This window comes from Postia placenta (genome assembly GCF_002117355.1).
Source record: "Postia placenta MAD-698-R-SB12 unplaced genomic scaffold POSPLAscaffold_6, whole genome shotgun sequence".
NCBI classification, from domain to species: domain Eukaryota; kingdom Fungi; phylum Basidiomycota; class Agaricomycetes; order Polyporales; family Adustoporiaceae; genus Rhodonia; species Rhodonia placenta.
Genome location: NW_020169837.1, coordinates 761,221 through 784,495, shown reverse-complemented (window position 1 = coordinate 784,495; position 23,275 = coordinate 761,221). Strand labels below are relative to the sequence as shown.

The 23,275-nt window shown below is 52.5% G+C and overlaps 8 protein-coding genes across 8 annotated transcripts; 4 read left to right on the top strand and 4 right to left on the bottom strand.

Moving 5' to 3' along the window:
• Positions 1-1,392: 1,392 nt before the first annotated feature.
• POSPLADRAFT_1141889 (hypothetical protein) lies at positions 1,393-4,525 on the top strand (the record flags this gene model as incomplete). Its single annotated transcript, XM_024485358.1, has 8 exons — positions 1,393-1,470; positions 1,581-1,661; positions 1,972-2,056; positions 2,467-2,660; positions 3,026-3,122; positions 3,341-3,426; positions 3,483-3,494; positions 3,548-4,525. The coding sequence occupies 8 exons, from the start codon at positions 1,393-1,395 to the stop codon at positions 4,523-4,525; spliced, it is 1,611 nt and encodes a 536-aa protein (XP_024339496.1).
• Positions 4,526-4,901: 376 nt separating this feature from the next.
• POSPLADRAFT_1056066 (hypothetical protein) lies at positions 4,902-7,206 on the bottom strand (the record flags this gene model as incomplete). The annotated part of the gene is made up of 5 exons (XM_024480729.1): positions 4,902-5,323; positions 5,435-6,171; positions 6,204-6,355; positions 6,788-6,849; positions 7,068-7,206. The coding sequence occupies 5 exons, from the start codon at positions 7,204-7,206 to the stop codon at positions 4,902-4,904; spliced, it is 1,512 nt and encodes a 503-aa protein (XP_024339495.1).
• Positions 7,207-7,371: 165 nt separating this feature from the next.
• On the bottom strand, positions 7,372-8,429 carry POSPLADRAFT_1046113 (hypothetical protein; the record flags this gene model as incomplete). Its single annotated transcript, XM_024478950.1, has 4 exons — positions 7,372-7,413; positions 7,552-7,689; positions 7,793-8,079; positions 8,183-8,429. 4 exons carry the CDS (start codon positions 8,427-8,429, stop codon positions 7,372-7,374), a joined length of 714 nt encoding a protein of 237 aa, XP_024339494.1.
• A 130-nt stretch (positions 8,430-8,559) lies between these two features.
• Positions 8,560-9,551, top strand: POSPLADRAFT_1141524 (hypothetical protein; the record flags this gene model as incomplete). Its single annotated transcript, XM_024485311.1, has 8 exons — positions 8,560-8,600; positions 8,676-8,716; positions 8,773-8,818; positions 8,864-8,971; positions 9,028-9,134; positions 9,203-9,264; positions 9,317-9,362; positions 9,421-9,551. The coding sequence occupies 8 exons, from the start codon at positions 8,560-8,562 to the stop codon at positions 9,549-9,551; spliced, it is 582 nt and encodes a 193-aa protein (XP_024339493.1).
• A 1,776-nt stretch (positions 9,552-11,327) lies between these two features.
• Positions 11,328-12,128, top strand: POSPLADRAFT_1046111 (hypothetical protein; the record flags this gene model as incomplete). The annotated part of the gene is made up of 2 exons (XM_024478949.1): positions 11,328-11,707; positions 11,777-12,128. The coding sequence occupies 2 exons, from the start codon at positions 11,328-11,330 to the stop codon at positions 12,126-12,128; spliced, it is 732 nt and encodes a 243-aa protein (XP_024339492.1).
• A 1,410-nt stretch (positions 12,129-13,538) lies between these two features.
• Positions 13,539-15,681, bottom strand: POSPLADRAFT_1141442 (hypothetical protein; the record flags this gene model as incomplete). The annotated part of the gene is made up of 5 exons (XM_024485303.1): positions 13,539-13,919; positions 14,268-14,636; positions 14,699-14,952; positions 15,008-15,185; positions 15,304-15,681. The coding sequence occupies 5 exons, from the start codon at positions 15,679-15,681 to the stop codon at positions 13,539-13,541; spliced, it is 1,560 nt and encodes a 519-aa protein (XP_024339491.1).
• Positions 15,682-16,570: 889 nt separating this feature from the next.
• Positions 16,571-19,681, top strand: POSPLADRAFT_1141663 (hypothetical protein; the record flags this gene model as incomplete). The annotated part of the gene is made up of 14 exons (XM_024485326.1): positions 16,571-16,735; positions 17,176-17,245; positions 17,355-17,381; positions 17,435-17,458; positions 17,564-17,940; positions 17,983-18,103; positions 18,234-18,280; positions 18,338-18,424; positions 18,550-18,700; positions 18,756-18,957; positions 19,014-19,107; positions 19,167-19,194; positions 19,252-19,439; positions 19,508-19,681. The coding sequence occupies 14 exons, from the start codon at positions 16,571-16,573 to the stop codon at positions 19,679-19,681; spliced, it is 1,755 nt and encodes a 584-aa protein (XP_024339490.1).
• Positions 19,682-20,136: 455 nt separating this feature from the next.
• On the bottom strand, positions 20,137-22,444 carry POSPLADRAFT_1142089 (hypothetical protein; the record flags this gene model as incomplete). The annotated part of the gene is made up of 16 exons (XM_024485382.1): positions 20,137-20,302; positions 20,363-20,449; positions 20,505-20,888; positions 20,956-21,116; positions 21,170-21,213; positions 21,263-21,281; positions 21,336-21,366; positions 21,421-21,466; positions 21,520-21,622; positions 21,679-21,706; positions 21,761-21,836; positions 21,899-21,936; positions 21,991-22,019; positions 22,073-22,152; positions 22,203-22,219; positions 22,287-22,444. The coding sequence occupies 16 exons, from the start codon at positions 22,442-22,444 to the stop codon at positions 20,137-20,139; spliced, it is 1,467 nt and encodes a 488-aa protein (XP_024339489.1).
• Positions 22,445-23,275: the final 831 nt, after the last annotated feature.

Here is a 23,275-nt window from a genome sequence, read left to right as displayed (position 1 = left end):
CATGGGCTCCAGACACGATATTGCCACCAGCGGTTCATCCACGCATATCACGTACATAGCCTCAATGAATTCTATCCCCAACGAAGGTCTGCGGCTTAGCAATGCCGGCTTCTTTTGCTTTCCACCATGCCGCCATTGCTAGATCGCAATTGTATACCGGCGTGACACCCCGTTGCAGCTGCGCACCTCGTGATTCTTGCTGCGGCCACTGACCGGTGGCTGGTGGATCGCGGGGCTCAGATATTCCGCGCACTCGAGAATTGATATAACGGAGGGAGACATCTGAGAAATTCCTGGCAGTGTGTTTCAGGCATGGTGCAACATGCTTTGCAAAAATCTCAAATGCGAAAGGAGGCGCTGCGCAACAGCGCAGTAAATCCTATGGCCGGCTTTACGAAGGAGGAATCACTATTTGTAAATTAAATATACCAACGGTGACCACCATGCTTAACAAGCTAGCAGCTTGATTTGCTTCAGCAGCTTGATGATGAATTCCATTAGTAAAATGGTGTCGAGACCTAGGCTGGACTGCACTTTGAACGTTGCTCATCAGGACGCAGAAGTCTGGGACTCTGAGTCGTTGGATCGAAATCGCAATTTGAACGAAACCGCCGTACTTGAATTTGAATTCATCGCGATCTGCTGGCCCCACCGCTTATAGATTTTGCCACCACGTTCCTCCCACACGCGTATCTCGATGATCGTGTCTCGTTTGACCACCCTTCTATCAAGGTGAAGTGTGGCTGTCGATTCGTTGGCTTGGGCTGGAAGGCCGCACCGATTCTGATCTGGGGAATTCACAAAATGTAGATACGCGAAATGTCACACAAGGTCATTAGATTCTGATTATCATACAGAAGGCCACTCAACGCACTGGGGGCTCGGACATATCTAACTCTAGCCTATCGACTCATAGCTGTGGACGCCCGATATTCTGAGTTATGTACACAGGTGAACACTTAGACACAACTCTCTGGGGTTCCAATCACACAACCTCATATGCACCACGACGTGTGTTGATGCACGCGACCGGACGACGTTAAAGGTACCCTGACTTCTATGTGGAATGCTGAGAACTGTCCGAACACCTCGCATTTGGTCGGCTCTTACCTTCCCTCTTCGTCCATCTTGTCGTCCGAATAAGTAATCCTTGTTCCTCTGGCGAGTGCCGGCTCCCAGGCTTATTGTTCACGGCACGGTACACACGCTCGAGTCGCATCTGTGTGCTCTATTTTGACTGTCATCACTTCTCAGATCCGTTCCTACGGATCTATTATTGTGTTTGTCCATTCCTTACGTGAATCGGGTTATGGTTCGCTCATTCCCGTGGGCCCCCTTGCTTGCGAATTCGCACCGGGACCGGCGCTTACAGATGAATCGGCCACATCAAGCATGCGCATGTCATTCTGTCAGAACTCCGACAATGGTATCCGAGGCCTAGCTATGGCGAGATCCTTCTGGTTCGGGCTCGTACTGGCTCGACCCTGGCTAGCCTATGCAAGCTGCAACCATTCTAGGCAATTCCTCCGCGAGCTTTCAATGTGCTTCTGTTAGTAGTATCATCTGACTGGACTGTACAGCATCAGCTCGGACAGATTGTCTTCCGCATTTCGTATGCGACTGTTCCACATTACGGCCGCGGAGGCGTCATTTCCGTAAAGGTTCGTCGCGGAAGGAATTCGGTGCTCATCTCGGCATTCGCGCGAGGCGATGTCTATTGCAGCCGCGACGGAATTGGTTCCTTCGCGATGTTCCTACTGGCAGAGCTGTCTATTGTTTTCTCACTAGTGATCGGTTTCAACTTTGGATGGCCACGATACGCTCCTGCACTTCCACGGCAAATTAACCAATGGCACGTCATTTTGCATTAGCGCTCAGCGCGAATACTCGATTCCGCCGGCAACAGTACTAGTTAAGACATAGTACGAAACCCTTGTTATCACATAGTGATCGATACTGGGCCTCTCGGAGACTGGTGCTAAGCAACGCGGCCCGAGGTTGCTCTTGGAGATACATTGCGTTGCAAACGCCCCCGTAGCAGGCACACGGTCATGTCGTAAGTTGCGACGCTCCGGTTCATGAGGAGGTCCGATGCCAGGACAACCATTATTGCAACTACTACGCCAGGCGATCTGCAATCGGAGTAGCGCTGATCTGGATTATCGGCTTCCCATCCCGGTCTCAAACTACACGTGGCTACTGCATCCATCTTCCCAAGAACAACCCTGGGTTCGTGAAGTGGCCAATCATATGACGATAGTTTTGGGCATGAGAGGGACTGTAGACTAGCTCTGATCTCCTTCAGCAGCCTCAGTACGTGTTCAAATTGCAAGGGATCAGAGACGTCAGAGGCGGTTGCAACGCTGCGTCGCATCGCGACCAGGCTGACAGCGCCCTGCAAGAGTCGCACGAGATCGGCCACCTCCGAGCCAGCGTTCATGTTTCAACATAGTTACAGACTCTGAGGACGGTCTCAGCGGGAACTCAAGCGAACACGTCGACGTCCGTACAGTGTAACGTTGGTACCTGTCGGTTCGATGGATAGCCGCTCGGACAACGAGGTCGAAGGTTTGGTCAATGTTTTGGCGGACATTTCTATCGCATCCATGATCAAGAAATTGATTTCGATTGCCGTTTCGTCGAAGCGCCTGCTAAAGCAGGTCCGCGCATCGGGTCCCGATTACCCCTTTCTGATATTAAAACCCGCCGCCGCAATTCCTCGCGAAGTCCCTTCCCCTCGAAGACTCGATGGTCCTGAAGCTCCCTGGTCTTGCTTGTATTATCTTTGCTCCGGAGGTCTAACCCCTTCGACGACTTATATCCACCCTGGTCTAATTCGACATTTACTCTATTGCATGATAATTCTCGACTATGAATTCCACCCCAAGCGGAGACTCTCCTTCCCGAAACTCCTCTGATCAGCAAAGGAGTCCAAGGCGTTCTCCTTCCACCATAAGACGTTCATTCCTTTCGCATACGACCCCCTACGACACCCAGGGAGCTTCACCCTCACCCGCGTCCACAGACATCGAACCTCGACCTCGATCCCAAGGACCGGGTACAGACCTACGGGACTACACAGAGACGGCTGAGCGAGGAAGCAGCAGGCATGGGGCAGAAAGGTCGAGTCCCTCACTCTCATCGTCTCAGGGCGATATGGCAGACACCGAGATGGAAGCCGGCCCAAGCCAGTCTTCTGATGCGCCTCAGCCGACTGCTTCTCCACCCAAGAAGAAGCGCACGAGAACTCTGACTACGCCTCATCAGTCTGCTGTTCTGCACGCCCTTTTGGCTCAGGTATTGTCCCACCACATAGTCAGCTGGAACTGTAGACTAACAGTGTGTCAATCCCAGTCCCGCTTCCCCACTACAGCTATGCGTGAGGAAGTCGGGCGCGCTATAGGACTCAGTGCCCGTAAAGTACAGGTACGTGCGTCATAATCACATAGATGAATACCACACGGCTCAACGCAAGTTTGCAGATCTGGTTTCAGGTCAGTCAATTTCGGTATATTTCAGGGAAGTAATTGACGCAGGCCCTATCTAGAACCAGCGCCAGAAGGCGAGGCGTCCTCGTGGACAGGCTACGACTCCTCTTACGAGACCTCCTCAATTTGGCCCCTTTCAGAACGCGCATCTGGGCTCGTCATCCAGCGACATGGCCGCTTTCTCTGGCACTTCCGCACAAGGTCACACGTCCTCCGGGAGTCATCTAGTGCACCTTAACCCCGTCGTCGGATATGGACACGAAGGGACGTACCACGGCCATCAAGAGTCGCAGATGTCCCGCGCGCTCCCGAGATCTGTGACTTCTCCATATCTATCGGGACCCGGGATTCCTGGTTCGGCTTCGAGCAGCAGTGCTCGCACAGATTATACTTTGCCGAGAGATGCGCGGGGTGCGGCGGTCGTGCGCGAAACCCCGAGACCTTCTACCAGCTACCCTACGGTTAATCGCGCCTCTACGTACATCCGGCCGCGTCCCGCAACTGCGGAGGTGTCATCCAGCGCGTCTTTCACAGCTGGAGAACATACACTACGACAGCCTCGCCTCTCCGTTGATTCCGGAGACACGCAACTTGACCATCCTGTCACACTTCCTCCACTCGTCATAGGTCCTGAACCTAACCGTCGCCAAGCCAGCACCTCACCGTTCTCTTCCATGTCTGAAGTCTGGCGACGCTGGCACCCATCTCCTGCAGGCGGAATGTCCCCACGTCCTCTCGCCATCCCGCCTCCGTTCACCTTGCAACCCCACCCTCAATGGGATGACCCGGCATTCTCACCATTTTCGCGCCCGTCTTATCAGATTGGTCATCCCTCCATCTCGAGCGCCGCTTCGGGATACGGCAGCACAATGCCCCCTATTTCCCCTCCCGTAACTTCACCGTCTGCAGAGTCCCACCCCTCATCTCTGGCACGTCACCATCGCGCCGAGTCTGTCAGCTCTGGTAACAGCACCCGCGAGTCTCCCACACAGCAAGCCGGACGGCGCTCCTACGACTACGACAATTTCCACGAATGAAAGCATCCCGCTTCGTCGGTTGCAAACGCCAAAGCACCTTCCTTGTATATCGGTTCCACGATCGTTTCTTCAAATGTCTCTCACGAATTCAACAACGTATCCTACAAGCCTAACTATGTTGACCACACACACTACGCTCATTCATCATAATATCCGGTCTCTCCAATTCCAATGATATCTATCAATTTCGGGAATCATATACATATACCTAATCTCACACGCCATACCCGTAGTACTTGCGACAAAATAATGCGCGTCCGCCTGCTACTGTATCGTCACACATATTCATTCCCTTGCCTTTCATTATCACAGCAGATTATAATCCACAGTTTCTGTACTGTAGACTACGCTATTCCGCTCACTAACACAATCGAAGTCATGTACGCCGCATAAGCCGTCTGCGTAGTAATTGTTCCCTCAGCCACTCCTCTTGACTTGCCACAGCGCTCACGTCCGTGCTGCTTGCATCGACTACATCGTCATTTGATTCCATACCCCCACCTGCCTCCGCCTTTGCGACCTCCCTCTCCTCACGCAGCCGAACCCGCAACAGCGCCTGACTGCGAAGTCTAGCCTCCATCTCGGCGGTCTCTACTCCCGAAACCTTCAAAGGTGTGGTTTCCTGGACATCGGCACCGCCGGCTAGAGCCGCAGCGACAGAGCCCGCGCACGTTGACAGTAGACAACCGTCGACAAGGTGGGGATTGTCGGACTTGACAGGTGGCTCGACCATGCACTTCTCGTTGGCAAGTTTGCTAAGCAGTTTCGAGCGCAGCACGGTCGAGGCCAGGGATGCATCTAAAACATCAGCAAATTTAAGAATGCGTCAGTGACGATGTGGTGCAAATAAAACATCCGTGATGTTGTGAGGAGTACTGGAGTCTAGTGAAGTCCAATTGACATACTCACATGTGCGGTTTTTCGCAGGATCCTCAGCGGATCCAGGGGCCTTGCCTTCGTCTATGTCCTCAATCGTGTCTTGACGAAGTTCAGACGCCTCGCTCGAATTCTTTTGAGGTGACTGATCCTCAAGGCGGTCGCCCTGAGGGGTATTCTGAAGATGGTTCACAGGCCGCCGTGAAGCAAAGACTCTCGGGGTAGCTGTGCGTGGAGAATGCGTGTCATCGCGCTCAGATAGCCGCTCGAGTAGTGTAGGTGTTTCGGAAATGGCAGCCGCTTCGGGAACAAGACCGTTGTCGCGGGATGCTTTGTCGTCGCTTTGAAAACATGCTGCCGGAAAAGGTGTCACCCCTGGCACAGTGTGATTCCGCCCATACTGATTCCGCTGATGTGCCGAAACATCTCTGGATAAATGTGCTTGCACTGACTCGAGAAGGGTACGGTGCCTTGTACGTATAGCTTCATTCCTTCTCTGTGGATCCACGCGGTCCGACTTGGAATTGGGGTTCTCGACGGTGTTAGGTCCTTGTGAACCACCGATACCGGCTGCATGGGTTCCGCAGTTAGGTGTAGAAGTGCCAGCAGGGTTGCCAGGAGTTGAAGCAGCAGCAGGCATGACAGAAACGGAAGCGTCTTGATGACGAAGCAGAGGTAATTCCACGTCGGATACGGGAGGCACTCGTGGGGCAACTTGACTAGGGTCGTGGCTACTGCGGTTCTCCCGTTCCGACTCAGGAATCCGAGGGCTAGTCGTGTTGTCAGCGATGTGGCTATTCACCCTTGGTCTGTCTCTATCTGCACGCCATTTACCCTTCTGGCTTCTGTGGTGTCGCTCATTAGGACTGTGACGGGGATGGGGATCGCGCCGTTCACGACCGTGCTGTTCGATGGGATCGGCGTGTGCGACAATTTGATGATGCCCGCTCTCGCCTGGCCGTGGAGATGAAACCCTCTGGTCGTCACGTAGGTAATAACGGGAATCGCCGTTTAAAACCCCTCTTCTCCGCGAGCTTTCCCTTGCTGTCCGTGAAACAGGGGATCGATATTTCTTGCGGGATGAACGCGGGATTCGTGGCGATGGTGTGGAGTGGGAACACGGCGAGCGCGACGGCGAGTGTCCGTTTTCATCCGGAGGTAAAGGGGATGCATCGTGAACGGGTGTACGTCGTGGCGAACGCGACCGAGAACGTGAAGGCGAAGGCGAGGCCGACCGGGACCGGGACCTCCATCGTCTGTGCCGTTGCGGAATGAATGGCGGCGGAATATTTTCCGGCACATCATACTATACAGCGGGAGTCAATAGGATAGCAGTGATTACTGGCGTAGGCCTTTCGCAGCAAGACCTGGCCTTTGACAACTCACCTGCACGACACCGTCGTAAACAGTCAGGTCGCGATAGGGCGAGCGGAGATAACTATACAGTTCTAAACGCGGAGTGAAACAGGTCAGGAGATTCCCGTACACGTTGGCGGAAGAATTCAGTACAATCTAGAAGTACTACATTCGCAAATCAGGCCGTTCCTGGCATAGCATTTAACATGCCGCGGGTAAAAATTGCAGATACCGGGCAGACCGCAGCTGAGCGGTGATACATCCTGGCTGATAGGAAGTAGAAAAAAAGGCAGCGAAACGTCAAACTCACCATGTGCAAAATGTTCCGCATTCACACGCGTACCCCCGCTATCCATATCGAGGAACTCGGCAAGCAACCGTACGGCGGGCTCAGAGCGAATATCGAGCGACTTCATGAGCGAGACCGTGAAGGTGGTCAGGAACTGCATAGTAGCGGTATTGGGGGAGGGTGAATGGCGTTGTATGACGATATGGACGCATTAAGATACATTGTCACCGACGCAACCGCACAAAACCGAAGAGGAAAGTCAGCTGGAGCCCTTAAATCATGTGCATATAGGATAGAGCAGCAGACGTAACATCGAGCGGCGCAGTCAGACAAAACGACCGAGAGCTCGGCTAGACAGCAATGACGACTAATACTCGCATGGACATATTGCGTGCATGAAAAAAGGGTAAATTGCCAACTCGAGAGAGGCCTTCAACGTCAGGTTTTTGAACCCACGAGGGTGATAGGAGAATAAAAGTAGTATTAAATACAGGCATGAGCTTACCTCGACATCAAGACCTGACCACACCCGTAATTCGCGCCGCAGAAAAACAGTGGCACGGCTGACGAGGTCGGGAGAGGCGGAGAACTGAGCCGGAGTGGGAAACGGACGGTAACGCGTGTAACGATTCGACGCGACATGCTGGGTATGACATATAAACATTTGTATATTCAAAATGTCCTCCACCAGCCGAGCGTCCCGCAAGGGTGAGGACACACCAATTGCTTGCCCTCAGATCACATACCTTTGCATATAGGTGATGGTGATAAACCCATCGGCGTGTTTCGATCGCCTTTTCTAGCTCGTCCGCCTGCTCTTGCTCCTGCCGTCGGCGTCTACCCCACTCGCGCTCCCGCCTCGTCTGGGCCCTCCTCCTTGCGTCTCGCTGCGCGTCTAGTACGAGGCCTAGAGAGCGGGGAGACGCACGTAGGGGAGGCAGGTAATGCTTTTGGTAATCATACTTAGAGCGTATATGATGAATCAGGTAGTCGCCGATCCCCTGAGAGCATAGTGGACAACGCCGGGATTGTTCTGGGACACACACGTGTGAGTATGCGTTTTCGGCATGGACGCAGCCGTGGCTAGTGCGCCCGCGTAGTCGGAATGGAGTGTAACAGCTCAAAGATGAGCTTACCTGTCCAAATAAGGAGACACTCGAAGCAGAACTCATGAGAGCAAGTTGGAACGACCGTCCGGTCTGCGATTGGTTGTAAGCAAATGCTACAATGCTCCTCATCTGTGTCTTGCTCTTCTGCCTCGGGTGACACTCTTGGTTTCTTGTGCGGCGGGCTAACCTCGACAATGCTGGGAGACCGAGACCGGGAACGCGATTCAGGTTTGACTCTCTTGACAGGACGACTTGAAGATCTCTCTCTAGGCATATTCGCGTCTGTTTCTAAGGTCGTCGCGTCCATCTAGCGGTACCGCGTTTGAGGGCGGGAGGTTGAGAGCCTCGTGGTCGCGGTAGCGGAACAAGATCTTCGGCGCTTGTTCACTTGCCCTCGATCCACCATGTCCAGCCGCTTGCCCAAACTCATTGCATTAGATCTTGAGTACGCTCTACCCATCATCCTTACTATTTTGAAAATGCTCATGCAATTCTGCTAATCGTGTTTACCCTAGGGCAGCTACACTCTGTGGGATCTATGGATAGATACCCATGTCACGCGTACGCCCTCGCTCAATCGTGGTCATCGCGGATGGTCTAAGACGCGTGGATTCCAGCACCGTTCCGTCGGGACAATAATACCGTGAACTGTGTCCGGGATAGGTGAGCTACTGCCTTTATCTCCGCTTGCGCACTGACACTCGACAGACACAACCATGAAATCGCCTTTTACCACGACGTGCCAGAGATCTTGCACCGCTTGCGTGCAGCAGGGGTTATTGTTGCAGCCTGCTCGCGTACGGGAGCACCATCGCTGTACGTCCTTCTGGTGATGTCAACATTGCCCGCGTGGTATTCATGCACGATTACAGAGCCCGACAGGCACTTGGATTGCTCTTAGTCCCGCCTAAAGCAGGAGACAAGCACGGTTCACCAACTCCGGCGATCAAGTTCTTCGATCAACAAGAAATATACCCTGGTGCCTATGTTCAGTAGTCTCCCTGTCTGAACTCTGCTCATACCTGCGACTTCTGCTCATGCCGTTAGGATCCAAGATCACTCACTTCAAGAAGCTACATGACAAGACGGATCTCCCTTACTCTGAGATGGTAAGTGGGCCGTGTACTCCCATTCCACGATGAACTCACCATGAGTGCGCAGCTGTTCTTCGACGACGAGAGCAGGAATCGCGAGGTCGAGTCCCTAGGTCAGTGGACACTGGCGCTTTGTTTTCTCCTACATCATACTTATCGACGCTCTATCAGGGGTAACATTCTGCCTTGCTCCAAATGGCCTGGATGAGCGTACATTCCAAAAAGGCCTCAACGAATGGCGGAAGCGGCATCCAGTCGAAGTTGTTGAGGGGCCATCTGATACAGCCGGTGGAGACAAGTAAATCACATCTCTATTGTGATTTATCCAAGTGCACGCATGCCTGCAATAGACAGCTGGACTGAACATATTTTCAATCGCGATGTAGCCCTTGCGCATCGTGTGGTTCACGTGATTACTCGCGTCGTTGCCACTGCCAGCGCTTACGGAAGTTATTTACGCCGAGCAATTCCCTCTTGTCCGTCGTCTCGTACTCAGACCCACCATATCCACACCCCACCACCGCGGAAATGGGATCCGAGTATGCGACAACTTGTCTGCTGCTACCCAAACTAGCCCAAACTCCACTTTCACGTCGGATACTGTGTTTCTTTCTCTACCTCTCTGGGTCCAGCATCAAGAGGAATGGTCGAAGGCTAGCTGTTACACCGGCCAATGTCGATCTGGAGTCGGCCCACACTAACCATTGAGAGTCTTGGGACAGGTTTCTTGTGGCCAGCTTGCCTTATAGGAGTGCCATTATAGCCTTCCTTCTGCACCAAGCGAGCTATACCTAAGACGGACATCGAGTTGTAACTCGACCGCGAGCTTCCACCTCACGTGGGGACGACGACAAGGCGAACACATTAAATCGTGCGCTACAGCTGCGGTACGTCATTGTTGCCAACAAACTTTCCTGGCCGTAGGAGAAAGGGCGCTATTTTGTAAGCTGTGTAGGACATCAGACTTTCTTCATCTGGCGATGCTGGCTGTAATGAGGACACAGCTTTGCTATTGTCTTTTTGATGTGCTCTTCGACTTGACCTGGCGTGCTCTGTATATGTTTGATTGTGTCATAGCGAGTAGATGCCGCTGACAGGTGATCTGTGTACTCGTTCCGCACAGCTAGCGCAGAATGCAACTCTGCAGAGTGTTGCGCTCATTGGCATAAGTATAGGTTTGCGGTACGTATGCAGCGGAACTGTTCTTCTGGCGTCGAAGCCCTGTACTGATGTGCCGCCGCATAGCCGAATGAGATCGCAACTGCGGTGAGCCTGCCCCTATCCGTCGAATGCTGTGCTAATTGCGCGGGAGGCCACCGCAGTCGCTTCTGCCAAAAACTGCAATCGGAAGGTCTGCGCACTTGCTGCGCTGAGATACCTGTGAATAACATTCTATTTGGAGGCTGGGCTACGATGTACAAATATGTGGCTTAGTTGGCGATGATCTTTGCGGATACTGTGTGGACAAAGCGACGAGTAGCATGATAGATTTAGCTTTGGTATGCTCCTTGTCTGGAAGCCTACAAAGCGAACAAAAACACAATTGTCTGTCTTTCATGAATCGATAGGAGCTCGCTGATATCGTGGTTCTATTAATGCTATATTCAGCCACGGCCAATCAGGTTGGGCTGTGGGAACCCATGACCAACTGCAGGAATCGCATCCGCCCACAGGCGTACACAATTATGAGATGGAATGGAACAGCCCCAATTCCTGCCTCAATACTTGCTATGCTGTCCCGAATCGAATTAAGACGGTTGTTGAATGCCGCTGCTGGTAAGTACGATAGCAGGATGCTGTGCTCATCTGTGGTGGTATAGCAAGACATGCGTGATGCACGTTGAAACGGCGCGGTGGACAAACGTTGATGGCGCGGGCGCGCTTGTCGCTAGGAGCATCTGCCACAGGCGCTGGTCAAAGCGAAAAGGCTTCATTTCTCACGAAGTCAGCCTCTGCACATATAACCTCGCTGCTGCCCATATATTCAACCTCATGTCCTCCCCGCTCCCCCGCCTTCGGTCGCCAGCGTCGGTGTTTCCTCTATTTGGCCCTGATTCTCCTTGTTCTGCATGTCTTGCATGTCGTTGCACTCTCGCACCACGTCCTCGACATCAACGCGCGCCGTGAAAGCACACAATGATGTCATGCTCACCCGCCAACTGCTGCAAACTGTTCTCCACGACTTGTCTCGGCGACTACTCAAGTGCTTCGGACGCCAAGTGCGCCTTGTTGTTCACGGTGGCGCTATAATGGTACTTCATCCACGACTGGGATGCAGGCCCAGCACGCGTGACGTGGACTACAATCACCGCTCCTTTGTCCTCGAATGGCAGCGTCTTGGGGTTTACGATGCTGGAGCTCGACTTCAGGCATGTATATCTGCAACCGCGTCTAAGTTTGGGTTAGGCGCAGATTGGATGAACGCTTGTGCAGACGTCGCGCTTCCCATGTCCACAGAGTGAGCTGAGCCGATTCCTTGGAATATTTGTCGCTTACTTACGGTGGCCTGTCGTCTTGATCTCCATAGTGCATACGGAAACCTTTATGACCCCATCTACACAGATGCGGTCAGTGAGCAGAACATGCGCATTAACACCATCTACACATCTTCCGGGCTTGTTCTCGTTGGCGTTAGCTGGAGCTGGGCCATTGCTCTGAAACTCGTACGCTACCAAAAGGACGATCCTTATGACATCGCGAATATCCTCCTGCTAGGACGCCGACAGCGCGGCGTACAGTGGACGTGCCAGCTGCTGGAGCAGTGGCTCGTCAGTATGTGTGGTGCGATGGGATACCAGTCCTATCCGTCTTGGCAGATGAAGACAACGCGAGAGCGAATGGACCATGCGATCCGCCTGGCACAGACGGTGCTCGCATAGCCGGTAGTGTGATGATAGGTGTTGAAGGTGGCGTTGAACGGCGTGTGTTGCGCGTGTTCTATCATTATTTCATTCTTCTTCCGCAGATCCTCCAGAATAGTCACAGCTGGCTTGTCTTCATGATCTTTACACGGCTTTCGCATGGACACACGAACTCGTAATGCTTCCAGTTATATGACTCATATACCATAATGCTCCATTCCTTGTATCAATTAATGAACCAGCAGTCATACATCAATTGTTTCATCGAGTGTGGTTTGATGTCTTCGTTCGATCGCGCAACATACCGCTGATTTCGTTATGCTCCGCTGACTTATGGTGGCCCAATCCCTTGTTTAATCCGCGTGGGTTGGTGAGTCCCTCATTCTGTCGTCCTTCAAGGCTTATTACTGACTATCATGAGGCCCGTAAAGGATGCGTCAATCTGGAACAGAAGCAGCTGATGAGCCACTAAGATTGTCCGTCGGTCCGTTATCCCTTTACCACAACTGGATTCTTAGAACTACTTACGTGTTGATACACAGATGTGTCGCTCAATGTCATCGCATCAATACGTTGCTGTATACGAAGTGATTTCGCGGGTCATACGCTAGACGTTCTAGCTCGACCAAGCCGCCAGGCCTCACGCTCAGGCATTAAGCCACAGCATGAGAGATCCTGCGGTGTCGCTCTTGAGCTGTTCCTCTTTCCGAGAGAATAAGATCATCGCGTGAATCCCACCAGAACCTGACGACTGAGGTGGCATGCGTAATATGCTGCTCAATGATCTACTTCACACGCGCAAGGTCGCCTCGGTTCGATTCATCAGTATGAAGGCGGGATGCTTCAGGACGATGTAACCTCCTGAGTCTGTTTCCAGTAATGTCGCAGGGATTTGCGTCCGGTCTGCTGACACTTGCTCATTATCAAGGCTTCTTCAAAAGCATGGCCCGATAAGCGTGAGAGAAGGCGCGTTAATATCCCCGAGCAACTGCCTCCCCAAGTTGAACATCGCGTTTGGACGGAGCCCTCCCCTCAGCCCCTCTCTGCATGAGACTGCTGCGCCCTAACTCCAACGTCTTTTATGATGATGTTCCCTGTGAAGCTGGAATTCAACATCCAGATCAACAACTTTTTGATTTTCTCGCACCACAATGGCCCCCAAGGTGGACAACGCACGCGCCGAGCACCTGTAGCGCAGAGAACCATAGCGAGACCAGTTACAAGGCCCTATGTCCCCACATCTCAAGCGCTCTCTAACCGGGTACGTCTGCTACGCACTTGATCCCGCTTACATCTCTGATTATCAGAATACAATCGGTTCATGACGAAAAACGTTACAAGACTGGCCGCACGTACGGTTCCAGCGGCACGACGACCTCTTATGCGCCTCGCAGTGTAAAGAGCGGTAGCTCGAGTAAGCGACATAGATTAGGATGAGGGAAGTACGATTGATGATGCTTTGACAGGCTCCTGGCAGACGATCGTGCCCTCCAAAGCTGCGAGCGTGCGGTCGTGGTTATCAAAGATCACGCATTCACATCGGCCCACAATCACGCCCGTGAAGCCACCTAGTTTGATACCCACTTCACGCAGGAGTGTTACGTCCAATCGCTCCGTGCAGACGAAGACGAAAAGAAGCATATCAACAAACGACGGCCGGGCGGGATACGAAATGTGGAGATGACAAGGAGACCTCGTCGTACAGGTGACGTTGAGCCCGACAATCATAGACAGTATTATGTTGTAAGCTGATACTCTTATGCTGTATTGGCCAGTACCATTATGCGCCGTGCTGACAACGGAGTCTGCCTTGAATCTCAGTAATGTCGTCAGGATAACGGGGGATCAGACGACAGGATGCATATGCAACGTGATGACTGGTGGGCACCCTCAGGGTAGTTGGTTCGATCTGCTCGCGGATAGTAGATGCACAAGAACGTTGACGGTGTAGCATTGATCCTAGATTGCCTAATAGCACCTGCTCCGAGGCTGTCTTCGTACGGTGCATTGCATTGTATACGGTTTCCTGGATGGTATTATTGCAAAGCAGATCAAGAAAAGAGAAAGAGAGGGCAGCCAGGTCTATAACCGCGACGTCTCTTGACCACATAATGGCAAACGGCCGACCCGACGCCAGTACAAGAGCCATCTACGCACATCCTCCTCCCCCAGCTGCCTTAATGCCGGATCCGCGAGCGTGCGCGATGCTCGAACAGCGTATGTGGTATCCATCCCCGGCCAACCCATCGCATTTGGGCTCGACGACATTCGCAGGGCCTGTCCACGAAACCACGGGAGCAGCCGCCGGGCGCGCAGCTCGCGGACGCTCGGCGCCGCCTCGAGGCGTGCGTGCCACTCGGCGAACGGCACGAGCTCAACGCCCAGCGCCGCGGCGATGGGCCCGGCAATTGCGTTCCAGGATGTGGGACGCGGGTGAACGAGGTGCGCAATGTGCGTTGGGCTCGAGGCGTCGAGCATGTCGACAAGCGCAGCTGCGCCGACGTCGAAAGGGAGGAAGTCCACAGGCTGCATGTCAAAAGTGTGCAGATGTAAGCGTGATGAATGAGAGCCGGAAATGAGAGCCGCACCCGTGGGTCGGCCGTGAAGCAACCGAGGTAAGGCGCGCTCTGCACCATGAGGGGAAACCATTCGTTTGCGGCCCATGCACCGCCCGGCCCGCCGGAAAGCTGTCCGACACGGACAATAAGAGGATCAAGTCCGGAAGCGTTCGCCGCAGCAAGCAACAAGTGTTCGGCAATCCACTTTGACATGGAGTAGCCGCTGTACGTGGCAGCAGATATGTCGACGACGGTCTCCGCAATGGACTTGTCGCGAGGTGCCTCTGGTAGGTCGCAGTGAGGTCAGCGTGGGTGCTCACTATCTAGATGAGAACATACTTTGTAGAACACTACATGAGCCGACAAACAGTATACGAGGTGGGATTGGTAAAGGCGAACTAAGCGACCAGTCGATGAGCCGCCGCAGGCCACGCAAGACCGGTTCGAAGGCGTCTAGGTCCGCAACTAGGTCGACGCGCCACGCTACAGGTGGCAGATCTGCATGTAAGTAAAGCGACTAGGAATGCGCTAGACCAATAGGCACCGTTGTGAACAATATGGGTAACACTTTCATGCAACTAGCATCCCATTGTATTAATCCGGGAGTGGTTTCGTGTAGCCAAGGGCAGACTCACCTCCTCAAAAGTGCCTTCAGTAAGGCCCCAGGTAGGGTGGTTGAGATCGCCTTCTATCAATACCACTTTCTGAAGATTCAGGATTCGCGCGTCAATCGCGCGCTCGATCAGCGCCGCCTTCTGCCTAACATAGAGTGGCGTTCCGTCTTTGGATGCGCGATTGAGTGCATAGATACGGTGGACTGTGGGCGTCAAAGACAGCGCCTCGAGTAGGTGGCAACCCAGGCTACCCGTGGTACCAGTGACTAGAACCACGTCTCCGTCGCGTCTGGGGACGATTAGAGAGTCTTCTGGGCGATGGCGCACCGGGAGGCCTGCGCTCAACTTCGCTAGCATTGTCCGCATGTCAGCAATGTGCGACTCGGGAGATGCTACCATGCTTCAGGCTGATAGGGGGAGGGGGGGCGGAGGGGGGCGGAGATTGGGTAGTTGGGTGTGTTGTAGTTGGCAGCCGCAGGTAGGTGATTTGAGACGAAGCGTTTCTTCAGCTATTATAACAATGAGCAGCCCCGCCACCTTGCTTAGAGACATTGTAGTGCTTTATGTCATTTCATTTTTGAAATAGCTTGACACCGACCGACCAGCTTTGCATGTCGATGGTGGATCGCCATCTGCATGTTAGGAGGATCAGAAATCGCTTTAGCTTCAAGGGCCGAACAGTGTGATTGGCATGGCAGGCACAGTTGTCCGCTCGTGAGTCAAGCACTTCTGTGTTGAGTCTCGCCGCCGAGTGAGTGTCATAAGTCGTAGGCTTCATGGAACAAAGGTCAATGACGAGATACTAGCGCTTGCTCGCTCCTCAGCATGTTGTCGCACTTACCATAAGGGGAAGTGAGATCTACCTCTTGGGCAGCGTCTATTGTCAGACTTCACAGACACGATGTCTAGTGACTGTAACCGACTATTACTTCTCATCACTTACTTCACGATAATGTTCGATGTCCGACAGACGTTGCTGGACGATCGGGGCGTTGCACAACTAGCGGTGCGGGGTACTCAATTTGATCTGCAATCAAACTGATCAGCCCTGATGCTCTTCGGTTCTGGCGGCGTGTAAATAGGTTATCCAGCAGCATGTTCCTGGTCGCGACAAGGCAGCCTGGCCCGGAAGGAACGATGCCGACACTCCCGGATAGGTAGTGCTGGCACCCTCTAGGCACCCCGCCTCTATTCATCAGTCGTTCAGTGTCTACCTCTTGCAGCCTGCATATCTACACGTACCCTCCTTTCTCTTTTGCAGTCTTTACTCCCGTTTCAGAACCGAACAATGTCCGAGATTCACGGTGCAGGAGGCCCGCTTCCTCCCATTCCGGACAACATGACGCTGGTGCAATTCATGCTTGACTACCGTCATCCGAGCAGACCCACTGCCAACAAAAGCACGCCGTGGCTGATCGAGGACGCAACTGGAAGGAAAATTGGGGTCGACGAGGTGAGTGCTCTATGATATGAAACAACCCGTTATCCGCACTATTCGGACTATCAGTGGTGAGCGCATGAGCGCCAGTTGCTGGCAGATCATGATCGTGTGTTCCGAGAAAGCGACAGTCAAATCGTCTATCATGAGTACACTTTGACAGGATGGGTTCATGACATTTTGTGCAAGGAAGCGACTATGGGCTCAATTCGCTTCTGTCTGAAGATGTATCGAAGATTAATCGCTCGGCCGTGACTTTCCCCCGAGGGTTATACATTGAACTGTGCTAGTGAATTGTCCAGAATGACAGCGATGGGCTACGTCAACTACACTGTGCGCCCTGTTCGGCAGCCACTCTTCCTGGAGACTGCGTCTTGTGCTGTCCCGAACCTCTTTGTAGAATGTCCTGGCGCATAGGTTGACAATCGTCAACGTTATGTTGACATCTCTTACAGATCCGTGCCAACACGCAAGCTCTTGCCACTGGGCTTGGATCTCGCTTCAATATTGGTACCTATACAAATTGTCAGTTCCTGTTTGTGTCTATCTGACCCCACCTGGACAGGCGTTAATGACGTTGGTATGTCATCTCGACGTCAACAGAGTCCATCTGGCTCATAGTCATGCCTACGAGTCTGCATATTCAGCCCCAATCACATCTGTGAGTGGTCTTCTACTACGCTGGCAGTACTATCAGAACTCACTGTCATCTAGTCTGGCCGGTGATGATCTGGTACAGTCCGCGCGTCTCATCTCTCTACTATAGCTGATAATTCATCTATAGGGCACTGCACAGATTGGGTGCGACAGTCACGTAAAGCCATGCCTTCGATTCTCGTAAAGCTTGCTCTCACCTCGATGTCCTACCCAGCCCCGCCAACCCTTCCTATACCGCCGATGAGCTTGTGCATCAGCTCAAAACAACCAGTACAAAACTGATCTTTGCGCATCCATCTATCTACCCTGTTGCGCTCGCTGCCGCACGTACTGCGGGCATCACGTCGGAGCGTATCGTCCTGCTGGATGCGCTTCCAAGTACTACAACCGGGACACCAACACACACGACCGTTCCGCAGCTGATCGCAGAGGGTAAGAAGGCAGGATGCAAGTTCACAGAAAGAAAGCTTGCCCCAGGCGAGGCGCGCACTAAGCTCGCGTTCTTGTGCTTCTCGAGTGGGACAACAGGACTGCCAAAGATCAGCCTGCCCCCGGCGTCCATAGTTCTCGAGTACTAGGCGCTCATAATCGGCGAACGATGCTAGGCTGTCGCAATCTCACACTACTCGCTCATCGCGAATATTGTGCAAATCGCGACGTACGCAAACGCAGATCCCAAGCCTTGCGAGGCGAAGACTTACCGACCGGGGGATGTATCCATTGCTGGTGAGTAAGTTTCATGAACGCTGTCTCGTACTCTAACCCACTATTTGTCGTTCACAGTGCTTCCCTTCTACCGTAAGCGAGATACTCATTCCCCTCCAAAATGGGTCAGTATGAACGTTTTTGATATCAGATGTGTATGGCCTGGTGTATATTTTGCACTTTGGACTGTTCTATGGCGTGCGTGCTCTCGTTAGTTCTTTCATAGTGTGCGACATTCTGACCGGTCATCGCCAGATGTCCATCGTAGTCGTTCCCAAGTTCGACTTCGTTAACATGCTCAAAAGCATTGAGCGATATCGCATCAATTATGCTCCGTGCGTTGTGACTTGAGTATGAGCTCTTCATGTTGAGCAATCCATGCCCTTTCGATAGGTTTGTGCCGCCCATGATGCTTCTTCTGTGCAAGGCAAGCGACTCTATACATTGCAGAAACGCTTACGTGCGAGATTTTGACACGTTACCTACAGCACCCAGAGGTCAAGAAGCACGATCTCAGCTCTCTTCGTGTGATCGTCTCAGGTGCAGCGCCGCTCTCCGGAGAGATTACGGAGAAGCTCTCGGAGGTGCTCCCCAGTGTCTCGATTGCCCAGGGCTTCGGTCAGTACTCCGGAGTCCTCTGTCTTGCCGTCTCCCACTCAATCCTCGTTCTCAGGCATGACGGAGACAGCCGTCATTGTCGCCATGCCACGACATGACAAGAAGATTGGTACTCCGGGAAGCTCTGGAGTGCTCATCCCGGGAACGACCGCGCGTGTCCTGCGGCCAGATGGAACCCTTGCCGCACGGAACGAGCCTGGACACCTCATTGTTACAGGTCCATCTATGGCCTCAGGGTATTTCAAGAACGAAAAGGCGTGAGTGCCACTGCGGGCGTATTCCTGTAGCGGACGCTCATTGCTCAGCTTGACAGGACGCGGGAGACGTTCATCGATGGATGGGTGCACACCGGCGATGAGGTTGTCTTCAACGATGAGGGTGAGCTGTTCGTCGTCGATCGTATCAAGGTCAGTACGGTATGCTCGCTTCGTGGCAAGCCAATGTCCTGGCGGGATTGGCTGTGCAGGAGTTGTTGAAGGTGAAAGGCTTCCAAGGTGCGTTCATTGGTCATGGTATGCGAGCGCGTAGGAAACTGACGTATCGTCCGCCAGTGGCCCCGGCTGAGCTCGAGGGCTTCCTGCTCGACCACCCCGACGTAGCCGACGTCTGCGTGGTTGGGATCAACGACGACTACCATGGCGACCTTCCGCTTGCGTTCGTGGTCCCCAGCGCTGCCGCACAGCAACGCATCAAGGCGAACCCCGCTGAGGCGCAAAGAATTAAGACGGCACTCATCACGGTCAGTTAGCTGAACTTGCCGATTTATCTGCAGTTTGCAGACACTGACGCTCAACCTCCTTAACTTAGTACGTGGCGAGCGGCAAGGTCCACTACAAGCAGCTTACAGCTGGCGTCGAGTTGATCGACGTCATCCCGCGCAACCCCAGTGGGAAGTTGTTGCGCCGTTTCTTGCGCGACCGTGCTCGGGAAATGTGGAAGCAGGGGAAGCTCACTTCAGCCACAGTGAAGGCGAAGCTTTGACACCTTTGCTGAAATCTTGGGACTCTGGGACGTACAAGGGACTGGACACAATCAATCTTTGTCGTGACTGATCCAGATGATACCCTACTGCCTCTGCTATAATCTGCTCATTCTGTGTCCGCTCATCTAGACGTACTAAGGTTAATAGAAGGGATGTGAAGTTTACCTTCGCTGCATTGATGTGATTGCGTTTCATTCGGACGCCCTGTTAGTTCATTTTAGTTGAAAGGATATTTACTAACATTCACACATGATTTATTCACGTCCCAATCTCCTTGGATCCGAAACCCGAATCTCGTATATTTGTCTTATCACGCGGGGAATCGCTGCGAGGATTCATTTCAGCACCATCCAACCAGGATCTGTGAGCATATCAAAGGAGTATCCATTTCCAACTAGCTCGGGCATCGCTTCATATAGTGTAGCTAGCGAACTGCGGTATCAATTATACACACTTAGCCTTTGAAACATACTGTATCGCACCTGTATAAGGGTGAGTTGTCACCGAGTTCACGGTAGTCTTCAGCATTGTCCGCGGAGAGGCCTTCCTGAATACAGCGAGTACGCTTCTGTTTATTTGCGCGGGCGAACACGAACATAGCAATAATACTCAGGATCGCACTATTGATCAAGCGATGTCATATTAGGAATTAGAGTACTCAAATGCCAAGCATGACGTACATCATACTGGAGCATGCAATATTCGTGGCATGACCAGGCCGGTATCTCGGACTATCTTGAGGCCGATAGATGAATGACGACGCAATTCTGCACACAGTTGTTAAATGTTGCCTACAAAACAACACGACGGGGCACTACTTACGCTCCCAGATTGCCGAGCCCTGTCAGCATTGCCAGCATTGCGCCTCGCTTCATATCACCTCCAGCGTTTCCCCCGGTCCATGCGAGCAAGCAGGCAGAAGACGGGAAAAGGCCGCATGCAGCAATGATTGTGCCGATATATCCCACTGTGGGAGCTGTTGTCGCCAAGAGGATGGTGTACCCAACGAGCGACAAGAGGGAACCCGCGAGAACGAATGGCCCTCTGACACCAAGTCGGTCAGACCCTATGCCAAACAGAATCGTAGCCAAGCAACCACAGATGTTTGGGGGTACAGTGAGAAGCTGTGCGTGAAGGGAGGAGTAGCCTAGGCCAACAATAATGGTGGGCAGAAACAGGGCAAATGCGAACAAGGGTATCATGATGCTGCCATGGTATTTGGAAGGAATTCAAGCATCAGAGTTATACCGAGCCATGATTGCAGAAATCTCACAAGAATTCTATACTGGCGAGGAGATAGGAGTAGGGGTTCTTTAGGGCTTGCATGAGGTATTCGTATCTGATTGCCTTTGACGATGATGCTGTATCTTCTTTGAGAGCTTGCACCAGCCAGTCTCTCTCTCGCGCACTCAGGAACGATGCTGATTCCGGATACTGTTGGAGGACCTGTAAGCTTTGATGTCGCAAAAGTGACATTAAATACGAACGTCATCCATGTACCACCATCCGCCAACTGCGACCACAATTGTTACTGTGTATTGATGAGTAAGACTGAACAAACTAGTAGCATTACAACTCACTCAATCCTTCTAGCAGGAACTGCGGGACTCAATGCAATTAGCACGCATTAGGAAATGGTCATAAATCACACACAATCCAAGACCAGCCTGCCAACCCACCAGTCCTATGACCGGACCGTCAACACGTATTGTCGACCATGCTTAGGAAAGCTGCGCACCCAGACATTCTTTCTATTCCATATGCCAGAAGTCCTCCAAATGCGCCTATATCATTGGTACTGCAATGAAGGCGAACGCGATATTAGAGCGATGCTCACCTGATGCCGTGCATGCCGATACGAATATGGCTAGTCGTTGCGCCTGAGCAGCTCTGGGATACCAGAGACATATATAGAAGGCCAAACCGGGCAGGAGTCCGGACTGCGGTAGCACGAGGTCATCATCATCGTGACATTCACTCCAAACTCGAGCCGAACCTCGGCTGCTCCAAGAAACAATCGCACTCTGATCAACGCCATCAGTGCACCTTCAGAACTCGGCCGGAAGAGGTCAACGCACATCAACAGTCCTACAAAGTCTTTGACAAAGGCCATTGATACCATGATGATACCCCAGCAGAACATAATAGTCGGAACTAAACGTCATTTTTAAAGTGAGCTTTCATATGGAACATGAAGCGGTGAATCATTAGCGTACTCCAGCGGGAAGGCCTTAGCAATTTCAACGCCACATTGCTGTACCCAAAAGACTGTCAATGAGCTCCAAATGAGAAAATCAACCTCACTTACGAAGGAACTTCAAATGCACAATAGGTCACCTTATGTTTGTACATTCAGTAGTAAGCTGCGCACAAGGCATCATGGACCGTACAAAAAACATGGCTGAGCACAGGTTGAATTGTAGGCCTGTTAGTCCTATATCGGTAGTCAGGCCTGCGATTTTGGCATTTCCTAGGCAGTATCGTGAAAACGAGGTGACAGAGGTTCCGAAAGGAGCTTACCGACATTCGTCCTGTCACTGGAAGAAGTGTCCGTAATAAGCGTTGATATCAGTTACCCCATGCTGTTACATATCATCTGCTTACAGATACGCGAGGAGATACAAAAGAGACAGAAATGGCAAGAGATGCCAGTCTAACTTTCGTAGCACCTTTTGTGGATCGACATCAGACTGAGTCGGACTTGTTTCGAAAGGCAAGGTCAAGGAAAGGGAGCGCTTCTCATCCTGAACTAACTCAGACATGACTGGAGGTCGCAGAGGGTAGTCTACTCTATTCACCTGTATTAGTAGCGAGCAGCCATTTTATACCCGTAAGACTGCTGATAACGGCAGCAATCTGTATGCACCTTGGTCACGTCGATTGAGAAGCCACACTTGCCGCTTCTATCGCCAGATTCTAGTCTGAGGTGGCAGTTGACATTGCGATAAGACGATTAGCAGAACTGAAAACGCCGACCGGCAACTGTGTCAGAACGCTCGGGCAGACAGAGAGTCCACTTACTGAATCGCATCGGAGTCTGGATTCTGTTCCTCGGCATCTGAGTCTGTTGGCTGGTAACGGCCGCCTAACCAACAGCCTATTTTATAAGGCTGAGGCGAGGACGTATAGTACGCACGGACGATACGCAGCCCCTGCAGAATTCGCTGAACTTGCGTGTAGAGGTGAGCTCGGCGTAGCAAGGAAGTACAAGGAGCTTCGGTATCTTTGACCTGGCACAGTGGGCTTTATCAGCGAACATGTTATAGACATATCCCACTGAGGATACTTCACAGCCAGGAGGATTGTTATGCCCAGACCCCAAGTAGTGGGACACCAAAGCACGAGCGTACTCTTCTAGTGGTAGGGGCCAGATATTCGAGCATTTCGCGGAGGAAAGCCATGCTGGATGCGCCTCCGAACTATTATAGATGAGGAACAGTGGGCGCACAATCCGACAGCTTCGGAGTGTTGCTCGTGGGCGCCAGGTACGAGAGAACGCTAACGGGAGTGGAAGCCATGACATTGCGCACAGTCCAGCTTTCACGATGAAGATATCCACAATTGAGGCTGCATTTGTAAAGTCATTCGCGATT